The sequence below is a fragment of the Lagopus leucura genome, unplaced genomic scaffold (genome assembly GCF_019238085.1).
Source record: "Lagopus leucura isolate 7727_CA_CO unplaced genomic scaffold, USGS_WTPT01 Super-Scaffold_100014, whole genome shotgun sequence".
Classification (NCBI taxonomy): Eukaryota; Metazoa; Chordata; class Aves; order Galliformes; family Phasianidae; genus Lagopus; species Lagopus leucura.
In genome coordinates, this window is record NW_024962268.1 from 10,445,188 (window position 1) to 10,461,480 (window position 16,293).

Below are 16,293 nucleotides of genomic sequence, written 5' to 3' on the forward strand. Positions count from 1 at the left end.
AAAGCTAAAATCTGTCAACACTGTTTCTCTCTTAAAGCCAAAACACTACATACCAGATACTATAAGGAAACTGTCATCTTAAACCAAGACAAGTATTAACTCTCATTTATATATGTTTTTTTTATATACGTTTAGATACAAATGAGAAAAAGAGAATTTATGTGTGTAACTAAATTTCATGCTTGTTTTCTTTCTTTTAGTGTCATTTTATGGTGATAGTTTTGTGGCATTGAAGATGGCAGAAGCGTCCTGTCAGACAACCTTACAGTTACGGTTTCTAACAAGCAAGCCACATGGATTGCTCTTTCTTGCAGCTGGGAAGAAAGGTTATTGTTTGATAGAGTTACAGTCAGGAAATCTGCAGGTATGATTTGTAACTATAGCCTCTGCTGTTGAGTTTTTCTTTAAGCTATTGTCAGTAACAGTTCTCAAAGTTTATGTTTAAAAAATGGAAATGACACATAACATTTTTTTGAAATTTTCAATTAAATTATATGTTTCTTACAATGATAGTTATTAAGAAGCTACTTATTTAGAAGCCTCCTAGATCTCTAGAAAGTCGTAATCACTCTGTTCAACGCATGAGGTTCAATGAGGTAAAATTTCGGAATTAATGATATTAACATCTTAAAAAATGTTGGGGTCCAAATAATAACTTTTCTGCAAGGCGTGTTCTTCAAACAACGCTGTCACCTGGATTCTCAGTTGTTGGTTCTAGCAAAATTAGAGAGCAGTCCATTCCCATTTCTTCAATTAGACAAGTCAGACTTGTGATGTCAAGTGAACCTACACAAATATTTAATGAGACTTCTTTTTTTTAAATTATATTTTATGAATGGTATGCTTAATATGAAAATTAATGAAAATGAACCTAGCAAGTCTCTATGAATATATGATTGTAAAAAAGATTACTTTGGATTTTGATGTATTTTTAATTTTTTCTTGCAGTTGAGAATTAACTTTGGCATGGGAGAACGAATATTGCGATCTTGGCAAAAATCTCATCTGAATGATTTAGCTTGGCACTTGGTTGAACTGCATCATGAACGTGATAATGTCACATTGTTAATTGATAAAAATGATAGGACTACTGCAAAAATGCCTGGATTTCTCTATGAATTAAATATTGATCATGGATTCTACCTCGGTGGTACTACAGAGCTTGATGTTCCTTACCTTGCTGGGGGACTGCCCGGCTTTCGAGGATGTATTGATGATGTGTTATTTAATCAGCTAGACATTCTGATGCCCCTGAGATCTTCCAGCTTTAAAAAAGTCCATGAAGTTTCAATGGGATGCAGCGATGAATTCTTTGCAGGTGAAGATGAACCCATCAGTTTTTTTAGTTCCAGATCCTATGTTTCTTTCCCATTATGGAATGTTGATGGTGAGGGAATCTTGGAATTTGCATTGCAAACATCAGCTGCACGTGGCTTGCTGCTTTATCATCCTGGACAAGAAGGAGATTTCATTGCAATGGAAGTGGAAGATGGATTGATTAAAGCCTATATTGAAAAGCATAAAAGTAGAACCCACCTTTCCTCTGTTAGGTCAGTCAATGACAGTCATTGGCATTATATTAAGCTGAAATTTACTGCAGAATATTTACAACTGACATTGGATAAAGAAACTGTTAAAAAATCATTCCCTCCTCAAAATGAGCTGCTGCTTCTGAACGGGTCTCTCTTTGTAGGTGGCGTAGATGACAGTAAACGATCGGAAGTGATTAAGTTAGGGCTAACCTCTATGTCTGGTATGTCTGGTGCATCTGGGAAGCATGGCAGAGGAAGGTCCTTCAAAGGTTGCTTGAGAGACCTGAAAGTCAATTCAGAAAAGAAATCGCTGAAGAATGTTCAAGTAACAAAGGATATTTCAGCTGGATGTGAAACGGAAAATGCTTTTAATACAAATCTTTCTTTGGAGATGGCTGTAAAATATCCTACTGTAAAAGCAGCCCCAACACTTGCCCTTTCCCCTGAAGACTTTGTCTCTCTGGGAAAGGAAGATGAAAACCACTTTTTAGTTCTGAGTAACCTGCTTGTTCAAGAAGGTGGAAAAGCCTCACTTGAATCTAAACATATTCAAGTTAATTTAGACTTTCAGAAATTAGGAATTAATCTGTCACAAATTCTTTTCGAAATAAAGGAACCGCCATCACGTGGTAACTTGAAACTAGATGTTGAACCAGTGCTGGAGGTAAATATGTTTACTTTGCAGGATGTGTGGCAAGGGAAGATTCTGTACATCCATGGTGGCTCTGAAGATACTTATGATTATTTTAATTTCTCAATTTCTGCAAACAATAGAAAGACTGCGCCTCCATATTTGCAAAGAAATGATGAGTATATGTTTAGCATTATCATCACTCCAGTAAATGATGCTCCTGAGATCACACTTGCTGAGGGAAACTTACTGCTTTTGATAGAAAACTCAAAGAAACGTTTGACTAGTGACTTGATAAAAGTATTAGATAATGATACAGATCCTCTGGACCTCAGTCTTTCAGTTCTTGGAAATCTTAATGCAAATGCAGGATATTTAGAAAATTCAAAGCATCCTGGAAAGGCTATTACTACTTTTTCTAATGAGGACTTACGAAAAGGCTATGTTTTCTTTGTCCACACAGGTGTCAGGAACTCAAGAATTGTTCTGAGAGCAAACGATGGTGAGAAAGTGAGCAATACTGTTGTGTTACGCGTCATGGCAATTCCTTTGGAATACAGAGTTGTTAGCAACTCAGGAATAAAACTTGTCCAGGGTGCTACAGCTCTAATCACATCCAAGCATCTGACAGTTGAAACAAATGCCGACCTACAGGAGCTGGAGATTCAATATGAGATCACAGTTGCACCCCAGTATGGGGAAGTTCAAAGGCAGCATTCAAGGGGGGAATGGAAGCAAGTCAGCTCTTTCTCTCAGCGCTCCATTCAGCGCAGCCGTGTGCGATACTGTAGCACTTTTAAGGAAGTTCAGCGTGAAAATATTACTGACCAATTTAAATTCAAAGTTAGCATAGGAAACAGAATCAGTGAAGAGTATGTGTTTCCAGTCCAAGTGAAATGGTTAAGGTACAGTTTATTGAAATATGCTCCTCTAGAAATTGAAAAATCAAAAAAGAAATACTTGAATTCAGATAATCTTTTTGCTGTGCTTATGGGTCAAGAAGTACCTGAAGATGAGCTTCACTTTAAATTGCTGTCCTTACCAAAGAGTGGAGATATACTGCTTAATGACCAGTCTTTGAAAGAATATTCAGTCTTTAGCCAGAAAGATATTGCTGATCAAAAAGTGGCATATCAGTTAATGAGCAACTATTGTGAAGACAATCATGATTCATTTAAATTCCTCATCTCTACAAAGTATCTGGAATCAAATGTCTTTGACTTTGAAATCTACATCAAATCAGATTTTAGAAACATAGTTTTAATTAACAATGGCTTAACTGTTACTGAAGGTGAAGGAGAATTAATAACAAACTCAAAATTGTTTGTGCAAACACTGGATAATAAAACTTTGCAATATACAGTTTTAAAGTTTCCTAAACATGGGAAATTAAAACTCATTAATTCTTCAGATTCATTTGAGAGTAATGGCAATCTCACCACTTTCACTAATAAAGATATAACTGATAAGCGTCTTATATACGTTCATGATGATTCTGAAACAGTGTTTGATGAATTTCTTGTGAGAGTTTCCAATGAAGAATCAAGGGAGAGTGCAATCTTTGATCCTGAAGTAGGACCTTCCTCAGTAGAAATTAGATTCAACATTTCTGTCCAGCTGAAGAATGATGAAAAACCAGTACGTGTTGTTGATAAAGTATTCAACATTGTGAGAAATGGACAGCGATTATTGACTTTGTCAGATCTTTGTTATCACGATCCTGATTCTGATTTTGAAGATGGGCAGCTGCTATACACAAGACGTGGCATTTCGAATGGGGATTTGGTGCTAACAAATGATTCATTGCACAGACTCTATCAATTCAAGCAAGCAGACCTGGAGCAAAAGCAAGTCTTGTTTATACACCATGGTGCAGATTTTGGGCGTTTTGTGCTCTTTGTGACAGATGGCAAACATTACACATCTTTCCTTCTAGAAGTTAATGCCACTGATCCTTATCTTATCTTGGCAAATAACACAGGCCTGTTGGTTCAAAAAGGAAAAGAGGAAATTGTTACAACAGCTAACCTAAGTGCTAGTACAAACCAAGACATCAGAAATGATCATGAGATTACATTTCAGATAACCACTTTCCCAAAATATGGAAAAATATATGTAAATAGTTTAGTGATGGACTCCTTCACACAGCTTGATCTGATAAGGGGGTACGTGACCTACAGGCATGATGACAGCAACAACCTTATTGACACGTTTAACTTTACAGTCTATGCTAAAAACATCCATCTTGATTCTGCTGTGCATGTTCGCATGTATTTGGAAGGTCATCAGTGGCCACCAAGGATTGTGAACAGTAACAGTCTCTTAGTTGAAGAAGGAAAAACAGTTAAGATCAGTAAAGGAAAACTGCAAGTGAGTTAACTGAATTGCTAGTAAACTGTATTGGCCATTTCTCCACTCTAGTAGCAAGTTTTCTTCTCTGCTTTTTCAGATATTGCGGAATCTGCAGTCTCTTTCACCAAATTTTTTTCTCTTCTTTAGCTCTTTTCGGTTTTCACATTCTGGAGAGAGTCTGACACTAGCAGGCTACCACTGCTAGGAAAGAAAACCAGTTATGTTAAAGAAACAGAAGGACTGACTGTAGTCTTTGGCACTGTTAGGTATTGGTGCTTGAAAAGATTAATATCTTCACTTGTGTATTTGTTTTAGTTGTGAGACATTTTTGTATTTATTTTCATGTATCATCCTGATTTAAGCTAGTGGTATATCCCAGGGAAGAAAAGATTTCTTTTCATTCAATTGGGAGCTAGTTCAGGTAATACTGATCCAATATTTTAAAAGCATCAAGTCACAAACGTGAGTGTTATCTCATTTGTTAACACTAATTTACGCTCCCTATTGTCTACTTGTAGCCTTACGATAACCACCACGAGGGGGCTGCTGCAGCACGCTGCTGTGTTGACTGTAAGTCCTTGTTTCAAGCAGGACACTACAGCTCTTGCTCAATTAGTTAATTCCAGAGTGTGTTCTTTCAAAATTTACAGAGAATATTCACAGTTACAATACAATCCCATGCCATCTAATGCATGCCTATTTCAAGAACTATTGTGTACTAAAAATCTGCAGATATACCTGTACCCCAGACAAGGAATGCCAAGTAATTAGGTTGATGATCCTCTGGTTAAAACTGACAAATTCAGAACAAGAGAATTAAATAATTTCTCATATTTCTGTTTAATAATTCTGCGGTGTGTTTTTCAATTTAAGGTTGCCCATGAAAACAGTTCTCCATATGAGATTGTGTTCACAGTAAGGCAGCTTCCATTACATGGATACATTCGGACGTTTTCATCAGATGAGAGTTATCTTGGTGCTGAACAAAAGCCAGTTCTGACCTTCACACAGCAAGATGTTGATGAGGGCAAAGTTCAGTATGTGCAGACAGTTTCTGACCAATTAAGTGACTATTTTTCTCTGGATGTGACCAATGGTGTCCAAACCATGAATGGAATAGAAATCTCAGTTGACATTATTCCCAAAATGATTCCCTTGGAAGTAAAGAACTTCACAGTAGTTGAAGGTAGCTCAAAAGCCCTCATGGAAGACGATCTAAAAATTTCTAGTAGACACTTTGCAGGACTCAGCTGTGAGATTATTTTAGTTGACCAGCCAAAGCATGGATATTTTGAAGATTCTAATGCTCCTGGAATAAAGTTAAACAGATTTACCAAAAACCAGGTAATGCATTTAGATTCATTATCATGATTAATTCTTTGTCCGTGTTGTTGAATGCTAATTTTTGTCTGGAGTGGGAGGATTTAGTGAGAGAAGTTGAGATGCAGAAGTTTGAGCTTTGGGCTTTGTAACAGAGATATTGCTGCTGGTCATTTGGTGTTCAGGAAAGGGTGGCTGCTTTTTATGGTCAACCACATCACTTCTTGAGTGCCACTGGTCAAACAAAGCAGTGTATTATAGTCACAAGTGACTGACGAGCCCCTTGCACTCTTAGGGATATCTTGAGAAGAGCTGACCAGCTGAAATAATGTGTAAATTGAACAAGGAGAGATGTGGAAACTTTTTTTTTTTTTTTTTTTTTTAGGTTATGTTTTTGCTCATAGAGAGTAAATTTATGTGTGAAAAGCTAATCTTCAGTTTGTTTGTTCTAAAAAGGAAAATTGTATGTTAAGTCACCATCTACTAATACTCATTTTTTTTCCATTTGTAGCTCCCAGGAAATATTGTGAGTACAGTGGGAGTGAATCCCACTATTTTCTCTTTAGGCTGAAGGGAGAATGCCAAGACTGGCAACGTGGCTGGCTAGAGGTACAGAGCTGTAAAATTTGCTGTTGTGGGTAGAACAAAGGTAGAGATACAGATTAGATATGACCATAAATTAATTCTTTTGGAGTCATAAAAAGTTAAGGTAATCCAGAGGATTTCACTAGGTTTACATGTTTTTTAATGTCACATTCATTTTCTTTCAGCATATTTAGTTTTTTAGGTTGTTATATTTTTCAGGTGGAACAAGAATTAATCTACTATGTTCACGATGGAAGTGAGGAACTAATGGACAATTTTACTTTTATAGTAAATAACACTGAATTACAGAAACAAAGCTTGCCTCAAACAATGTTTGTAACAGTTACCGCAGTAAATGATGAAGCTCCTGTTATAAAAGTTAACAGAATTCTCCAGGTATGTTTGTCGTAATTTTAAAATGTTGATTTCTAACCTGATATCATTTATTATATTTTCATTAACAGATTGATTGGGGTAGACAGCTCATACTCGTAACACTGCTGTATCATAGTGTTCTTCACTAGGATGTCTTCAGGGCTGTTAGTAAACATGGCTTAGAAAAATACCAAGAGTAGTGATGCTAAGAGTGCAAATGTCTTACTGTTGCCTTTGTGCAGCCTTGGTTCTTGCTGTTAAATACACTGAGGTCAGACCTGCTAATGTGTAAGCTACTTCTTGTTCTTATCTTGATCCCACACTGGGACAGGACAGAAAAGAGCAGCATTCTCACTTGTGCATCACTTGTGTCATTTCTGATACAAAAGCAGAATGTTCCCCTTCTAAAGCTTTCTTGGGCATTTTAAAGTTCCTAACAGAATAATATAACACAGTTTGTGAAAATCTAGGCTGGTAGGTCACCAAGATATTGCTGCAGACACAGAAGTTATTACTCTGTGTTACTGTGATGAAAAAAATGTAGTCCCTCCCACCTTGTCAATTCCTAAAGGAAAGTTTAAAATTACTGAGTGATGCTTCCTTTTTTTTGTCTTAATGGTTGGCTTTTTAACATTTCACTCTTGAAAAAAGTCACTTCTGTCACTTCAGAACTTTTTAGATCTTTTTCTCTCTCTCCCTTTTTCCCTTTCTCACTTCCTTCTGTCCTGTCTGTCCTTCCCTTCTTTTTCCTTCTATTATTTATTTGTGTTATTGTTGCACCCAGTAACAAAACCAGTTTGCATGTCCCCATATACACAAAAAGCCCTCAGTGTTTAAAGACTTCCTCTGTGGGACCCGGCAAATATGGCTACAAGAAACAGAATTTAATGAGTAAGGTTTAGCTAACAACTTGTGGTTAGAGTAGACCTGCGGAGAGGCCGTTACAACGGAAAACACATTTCAGAATAGATTTGAAAGTAGATAATGGGTGTTGTTTCTGGTGCTGTGTAATGTACTTTACAAGTTGGTGGCATCTAAAAATGCATTTAATTTTATGTATCTGATTTGTGCTGCCAAGGGAGAATAAATTACTTGGAGATGACCACAGCCTTAGGTTGTGCATATTGCCTTTTCACACAAGAAAAAATGTTTTTTTAAAGCAGTGATAGTAGTGATGCTGAGCATCTTCCCAGTGGTTGCAACTTGTTTGTGATAATCTGCAGATATGCACAGCACAGAGCACCCTGTCACTTCCAAATATTGCCAATAGAAGGAAAAACTGTCTTCACAAGCATTCAAGTAATAGAGTAAAACCTTACATGGTTAAATTAATCACAGAGGTACTCTACAGACATCAGCACAGCATATGGTGATGTTTGCTAGTAGCATACAAGAGATGTGTGCCCAGTTTGATAGCTCTCTGTGTGCAGTACAGGCTTAGAGCTGCATTCTGCTCTGAGAAATGAACCAACACAGTGCACTGCAGTGCAGCAAATGGCTTTTTTCTAAAAATGGCTGTTAAGTCCTGGCTTCCCAAGAACAATGATAATGCAGCTGAACCTAGCCAGAGTTGATCTTTTTTTGCGGTGCAGGCAGTTTGCAAGCTGACAGCCACGATATTGCCTTTGTATCCTGTGGTTCTGCTCACCATGTCTAAACTGCTGCTGACAACTAAGCTTTGATTTTGTCATGAATACACACATACAGTGTGGTATTACAGTATACATTATGGTACATACAGTGTACAGTCAAGTTACATACTGGGAGAAATACACTAACATGATTCTTCTTCAAAGGAACTTAGCACATCCCAAATAAGTAGGAGAAAATGGATTTATCATAAGCTGCCTAAATATTGAGATGAGCTAGGCATTCCTATGTAGTATAGCTGGCCTGATGTTCAATTGAGCCAAGCAGTCTGTGCTCGTCAAGGACATTGCTAGTGATGAATGTTGAAGAATAAACTGTGTGTTGCTTTTGAAAAGGCAATAACTCTTTTACTGTATATATTTTGAAAGTTGAAAATGTACAGAAGTATAAGATCTGCGACCAGTGAAAACTAAAATCTAGTAGGACCATTTGAATTGAAGTTTAGCATCTCAGAAATTTTGAAGATCGTAGTATAAAGGGAGCTGGAAAGAACAATCGAACAGTGTAAAAAGTAGGTTTCCATATAGCAACTGCTATCGAAGGTAGCTTCTGTGAAGAGCTGAGTGACATGGTCAGTGATGTTACCTAGTTTTGGCCTTTGTGATGGGACTTGCCTAAATGCATGAAAAGAGCATGTTTATACAAGCTGAATGAGTCTTTCAGCACCAGTTCCCTTATTTCTGGAGCATCCTTCACATATTATTCAAACAGCAGTGTCTGTTTCTTATATTGAAGTTCTGAACACAGTGGGAGGAGCTTCAGGAAGATGAACAACCAAATATTTTTGGGGTTGCTTTACGATTTTCTTCAGGAAGCTAAAGTAATGGAAGTTTGTTGTTTTGTTTTTTTGTTGTTTTTTTTTTCCCCTTGACTGAGAATTTATTACCTGCTGAGATATTTACATTAACATAACGAATGAGATTGGGAAATTTTATTACAGTGAGAGCTTTAGTAATGCATGCTAGTGATCCTTGCACTTTATAACTTTTTTTATTAGAAAAATAAATGCTGAAGAGATTAATGTACTTGGAAACTGTACTGTAGCACATAATTTTCTAAAATTTTGGGAGGTTGTATGTTTGTTTGTTTGTTTTATATATCTTTAGGAGTGTTTATCAGTTGCTTTGAAATGAGTGCGTCCTTATTGCCACAAGAGGGCCAGTTAATTTTATTTAAACAAAATTGAAACACTGATATTTTTTTTCTCTAAAGCATTAATTTACCAGAGTATTAAAATATCTTTGAATTTATACATGAATACACAACACACAAAGAAGAGGTGATCAGCTAAGTGCTTTTAAGCGGAGCAGAATGGACAAAGTCTTGGACTTTTTTTTGGACCATGCTTTTGGAATGTGTTGGGCAAGTGCAAAATTTGCGTACCTCCTGGAAATTTGGATACAGTTTTCATGGCGTTCCTTGGGGAAGACTTGATTCCAGATGTGGAAAATAAGCTGTACCTGCATAGTATTTGCAGTGCTCTGAGTGTCCACTTCCTACAGCCCTGTTTAGCTTTGTATCTCCTTTCATTCCCTGAGGATCATATTACAGGTCACGGGGAATCGGCATTTACAGTACTTTAAAAAGCATTGTGTGACAGTGTACAGGAACAACAGAAATAAATACTGCCTTTTTATAGGAAAAGAAGCTGAATTTTTCTTTTATTAAGAGATTTTTTTAAAACTTACAGACATTTAGCCTGAGTCACACATGATAGTTTTCGCACAGTTCTTTCTAATGTGTTTGTGTATTCTCTATGTGACTTCTTATTTACTGTGCAGAATAATCTGAAACAGTGTTACTGATGGGAATTAAGTATTTTGATATGAAACCAGTGGCACTGATGTACTCACTTAGTGATGCTTCATAGGTCAGCCTTTGCTTAGTTATCATCTTGTGTTCATAGGTGATATCTTTTATCAAACTTAGATACTAATGCAAAGAAATAGACGTTTCAACAGAGAAAATAGCAATTTCCTATTTGCAAATTTTTATTACAAAATGTAACACAACTTCAAACTCATTTTCCTCATTAGAAAACACATATCATTCAATTTTATCTCTTTTTTCTGTGGCATGGATTTTGTGACAAAGCCTAGGCTGCAGTCTTTCTGTTATTTAAATGTCATGGCAAAATTCCCTGTGGCTTTAAAAAAACATTCGAGATTTCTGATAGTGATAGTTAAAGAAAAATCTGATTGATGATTTTTGTTTCTGGCAGAAGTAAAATGCATTTTTTTCAGGGATCACATTTTCTCTTAAACCACTTGATATAATGCTGCTACCAGACACTTCTTATGTGTGCTGGGGCCCTGGGAAAACAGAAAGGAATGGTGCAGAATATGTTTTGAATCTCAAGATAAGTCTTTTGATGTCTACAGCTTTTAGGTTATATTCTGTGATACAGACTACATGGAAAGAACTGACACTGATATATTGAATATTTGGAGATTTTTCTTAATGTTGAGATAAATTTGTATTATTCTTTGTTAGTACTTTTGTCTGTAGTTCTGACTACAGAAAAGGTGAAGAGTAAAGTCTGTATTTCTTAATCAAGAAATTACCTACCAAGATGTGAATGAAGCCAAGACAACAGTTCTTTCTAATCAAAAAAGGATCTGGCAGAATGTGCAGATATTAAGCTGAAAAAAACAAAAAACAAAATAAAAGATTTTTCAGAAAGAAGTAGTAGGTTTTGTAGCATCAAATACATTGTTTATTTTGTTTTTATGTGACTTGCAAAGTGCTAGGCAGCTGCTGAGGGCATGTTTCCCTCCTCTGTCTCTGCTCTGAGCATCTCTGTGGGTTGTTGGGTACACTGAAAACGGGGCTTTAATGGAGTTTGTTAAAATGAAATAATGCAGCGACAAGTCTTCCATTTATATTAGAGACTGTGCTGTCCTCAGGCCATTTTCTTTTTTTCTTTTCTGCTAGTTGAAAGTAGAGCATATTGAATGCTGTGCCTGCTTTGAATTACATGACAATAATATTTATGTGTATGTGTTGGAAGGGAGCTCCTTGACTCAGTTATCAAAATACAAGTTTGCTCTGTTGGTAGGAGTTTGGGTAGGGCCTGACAAATAGAGATCTTACGCTTTAGCCCTCTAAAATTCAAACCCATGTTGGGTGTGTTTTGTTTGTGTTATTTCATGGTCTTGTTTCTTGAAAACCACATGCCGGCTTTAAACATTAGAGTCCATTATAAGAAATTTAGACAGATGGGAAACCTGTTTTAGCTGCTAGTGCTGTACAGCAGAAATCTCTTTTTCTCTTTTTCTTTTTTTTTTTTTTTTTTTGTCTTTCTTTTTTATGAGGTTTATTTGCATGTATTTTCTTTCTTTTTAATTTTTTTAAATTTTATATTTGTTTTTCTAGGTTTGGGTGGGTTCAGTCACAGAAATAACTGATGATGACCTCTGTGCAGAAGATAAGGACTCCTCACCATCAGACCTGATTTATTCAACTACATCGCCCAGCAATGGGTACTTGGCTCTGAAGTCTTCTCCAAACAAGAGCATCCTTAGTTTTACTCAGGCTCATATAATTGAAGGGCAGCTGGTATTTGTACACAATGGTATGTTACCATACCACCTGTTACCAATATATTGCTTGTGCTCAGTGTGTTTGCATTTGTAACTGTATGAGGATCTCTTTGTAATGTCACAAAAATCTCAGAGTGCTGGTTATGTGATAAATGGTCTTAACTATCTAGACAGGAAACCGTCCTTATGACCACTTAAATGAGTGCTCATCATGAAAGCTTGGTGTTCTGTGAGAAGACTATTAGCAGCTGTCTTACTGAATGCATGGTTTGCAGAAGGGTAATAATGCCATGCAGCTTTCAGAGATATGTAGTTGATGTTTTTGACCATTGTCATTGAGAGTCTTTTAAAAACCTTTTGACAGTGCTGGGTTATTCATGTACTAGCAGTCTCTCAAATACCTATCACAGTATGGTCATGCTCCTAAAAAGCTCTGGGCAATGAAGTTGTGACTTACATGGGTGAGATGAACATGGCTGTGAAGAAATTCTGCTATAACCATTGACTCTTTTGACCAGTAGTGAGAAACACAGATTTTTGCTGCTTCTACAGAAAAAAGTATTGTGTAGACAGTAAAACAGGGAGTCACGGCAGCCTCCAGGGTCCTTAATTAGCAGCACCAAGAAGCTCTGGGAGTGAACATCTCTGTGAGGTTCTGAAGAAGGAGTGGGGCTTTTATAGGACAGAAGCTGCTGTGCTCCTGCTCCACCTCTGTTATCATATTGCATTAGCTGAAAAGAGAAGAAAGGAGATGCTTAAGAAGGGTAAACCAGTTGAATGATGGGGAAGGAAATAGAGGAGGTACAGGATTATCTCACCAGCCCCTGGAGTGAGCTGGAATTCCTTCTGGGGCTTGCTTGTTTTCATCAGTCACTCCAGATCTGTGCTGTGACTCCACGAGGCTTGGTGCAGGTTAAAGCACTCTGACTTTCAGAGAAGTATCTTGCAGAGTACATAAATGTTGCTGAAGTTGCTTTACAAGCAGCTGTTGTTGAGCTGTTGGTATCCTACTCAAATAATTTAGGCAGGAGGTGAAAGGTCAAGAACATAGCAAAAGCGAGCCCAGCTGTTTAAGTTGTTCCAAGGGAGACTTGATATGTAAAAACCCTGATGGTGGTAAGAAGATGGTAGTCTGAACGTGAGGAAATTAATTTATTCTGTTCCTGAAGTGGCAAATGCACATCTGTAGCCTTTGGAAGTTATCTTGATTAATAAAAGCAAAAAGAATAGCAAATTCAATTTTTTTTTTAGTGATGGGAATGTGGGATGTGCAGTAGATTTGAAATGCAAATTCGCCCAGGTCATGCATCAGCTCTTGCAGCTGCTCTGGCTATATCATTACCTCCAGTGTTTCAGAAAGTACTCTTGACATTTCAGTTTTTTTATTTCTTCAGGCTTTCCTCCTTCATCTAGGAAGAAAATAATTTTCTTCCTTCATCTTGGACTGTTGCTGGAAATGTCCTTGCCGCGCTCATCTTTCTCCCAGCCTTGCCTTGGACCTTCTCATCTCTTGCTGTCACAATGTCTCTTACTCTCCTCTTCAGCTGCTTTGTCCTTTCTCTTCAGTTTTCTGCTGCGTACTAGCTTTGGCTCCTCCTGGCAAATACCTCATTTCATGTTCTCCACATACTGTCTTCTGCTTTTCCCACTCACTGTGAACCTTCCCAGGGGGAAGGAAGAGCAGCATCTTCTTAGCTGAGGCAGTTCTTCTACCCAGTGAGACATATTGCTCCAGCTGTCACCGGGCTTTTGCATCTGCACATAGCACTAGTGCTTTGTTCTTGAAGTGTTTTGTAGTACAAATGAAGTACTACCATGCATTGTTTTTATGTCTCTAACATCAGTCTTCATAAAGCTTTTCCTTCATCCTTGTTCAGTCCTGTGAATTACATTAAGCTGCTTATTCTGTGCTGTGAGTTGCAAGTCTGCCACTTTGCTCTTATATCCACCCTTTAAATTTTGTCTGTTTTATAAATGCAGAACCAGATCAGATCTTTCCTTTTCTGTACTCCTCCTTCAGTGTAAGAATTCCTTCCCTTTTCTGCCCTCTTTTCATTCCAGGGTGCACCCTTCCCAGCTTTTGCAGTATGGATCCGCAGTTAATTATTCTTTAAGAAAGAACTGAAGTGACCTTTTGTTAGCCTTTGTGTCTGCTCAGCGCAATTTTTACAACTCTCTTTCTGATATCCTTTTTATCACCTCTGATCAGTTATCTCTTTAAAAATTGTGATAAAATAATACCTAAGCAGCACTTCAGGATTTAGTTCTGTTCTTGACGCTGTCAAAGTGTCAGATCATATCAATCACAGAGTTGCTCTGCATTGTCCAAAAAATCAAGTGAAGCTAAGTAAGCCTTTTTCTCCTAACTTGAAGCAAGTGGCTGGTTCTTCAGTGCCTCTGAAAACGTGCAACTGCTTGTGTGTATTTATTGTAAGGAAATGTCAGAGCATAAAAGCTTTTAAAATAAGAAGCAATATAACCTGGTTAACCTCCAGAGCTGCTTCTGTGCCTGTCCAGATGTGGGAGCATTGCCTAAGGGAACTGTTAGCTATAATCTTAGAACCCACATTCGATTCTTTTGATATGTTAATTTATTGCTAGGCAAGGAGCACTGGTCTTTAAGTGAAGTACATGACAACATCCTGCTTTCACCATATATATTCATGTAGCAATCTCACAGCAAAATTAAGCAAAGTAAAAGAGCAATTTTAACTGTTTTGAACAATTAATGTTTTCATTTTTCATTCTCTTTTTTGTACCTAATTAAACAATCTGGACACTGTCAAAGCCAGCCTCAGGAAGCACTGTATACCTTAATAAGTCAGTTTTGAAAACTGTGTTTCTTCATGAATCCACTTGGTCTCCTGGATGTATTTTTGCTTTGTGGCCAAACTACACATGGGTCCTAAGATTAAAGAAAAAGATGTGCATTTATTATGACTACACATATAATCTGAAATAATTTAAGCTGTGGCAAGATATCCTCTTCAGCAAAACTGAAGGAGAGCAAAGAAAAAAAGCAATCTGTGATTTGGTCCAGTCCTTTAAATATAAATAAAAAATGAAAGAATATTCTAGTAGCTTTTCTCTTAAAATTACTTTTGTGACAAAATGGCTTCTTAAATGCCCCGGTACCTCCTAAGATGAAATAGAAGTAGAAAATTTGGGAGCCAGTATCTCTCCAGACTTGACTGGGTTTCAAATCTGCTGAATTCAGTGAAGTTAGAGGGAAAGGTGAACTCCATTTTACAGCTCTGAGATATTTAGCCTGTAGTCCTCGTAGGGATGCTCTTCTCTGCATTATGAACTAACAAAATTCTAGTTTAGATACAAAAGTACTAATCAAAAACTTCTTCAGAATGTCTTTGTAGGTGACATTGAAATACATACAGTACCGTGAAAGGTGTCCAGTGTATGTATTTGTATGTTTAACAAAAAACAGAAAAATATTATAAATTTATGTTTTTGTTATCTACAGGGGCAATGTCTGGAGGCTTCAACTTTCAGGTAACAGATGGCTTGAACTTTTCACCACGACAGATTTTTAGCATCACAGCTCGGTCTCTGGTCATTAGCCTTGAAGTGAACAATGGACTCAGAGTCTTTCCAGGTCTGTTTTTAACAGCTTATCATTATTTTGTGCACTTAAAAAAATTGCACAGTTAGCAATGTATGCTGTTATTTGCCAGATTGCCAGCTGACCAAAATATAGATATCTATACTTGGAAACATGCATCTGTCTGCTTTTTAAAAGAACAGCTACATTGTCTCAACAGCATTTATTGTTTGTATGGTCTTTAAATTTTTGATGTGAGTAGTGCTTGGGGTGATGTAATTTGGCAGTAAAACACATAAGGCACTAGGTGACAATAACACTGTCAGCCTAAGCTCTGAACATTCCTCATTGAGAGTAGTTCAGTTTAAAAGCACTATAATATATTCAAGGAGTTAGAGGTGCAGCATGCTGATTAGAGCATTCAGGCTTTCTTAACTAATATTCATCATCATCATCATAGAATCATCATAGAATGGCCTGGGTTGAAAAGGACCTCTAAGACCATCTAGTTTCAATCTCATGCTGTGGGCAGGGTCGCGAACCAATAGACCAGGCTGCCCAGATCCACATCCAGCCTGGCCTTGAATGTATCCCGGGTGGGGCACTCACAGCCTATTTGGGCAATCTGTTCCAATGCATCACCACCCTGTGAGTGAAAAGCTTCTTCCTAATAGCTACCCTAAATCTCCCTTGTTTTAGTTTAAAACTATTTCTCCATGTCTTACCCATGTAAATGGTTGTTCCCCTTCC

At 37.3% G+C, this 16,293-nt stretch overlaps 1 protein-coding gene across 1 annotated transcript in view; it reads left to right on the top strand.

Annotated features, from left to right (window-relative positions):
- LOC122182198 (chondroitin sulfate proteoglycan 4-like) overlaps positions 1 to 16,293 on the top strand; it is a 38,432-nt gene that overhangs the window by 10,494 nt on the left and 11,645 nt on the right. The window contains 6 exon segments of the mRNA XM_042875289.1: positions 201 to 364; positions 949 to 4,533; positions 5,389 to 5,859; positions 6,640 to 6,816; positions 11,821 to 12,019; positions 15,466 to 15,597. Coding sequence (XP_042731223.1) covers positions 201 to 364; positions 949 to 4,533; positions 5,389 to 5,859; positions 6,640 to 6,816; positions 11,821 to 12,019; positions 15,466 to 15,597 — 4,728 coding nt within the window.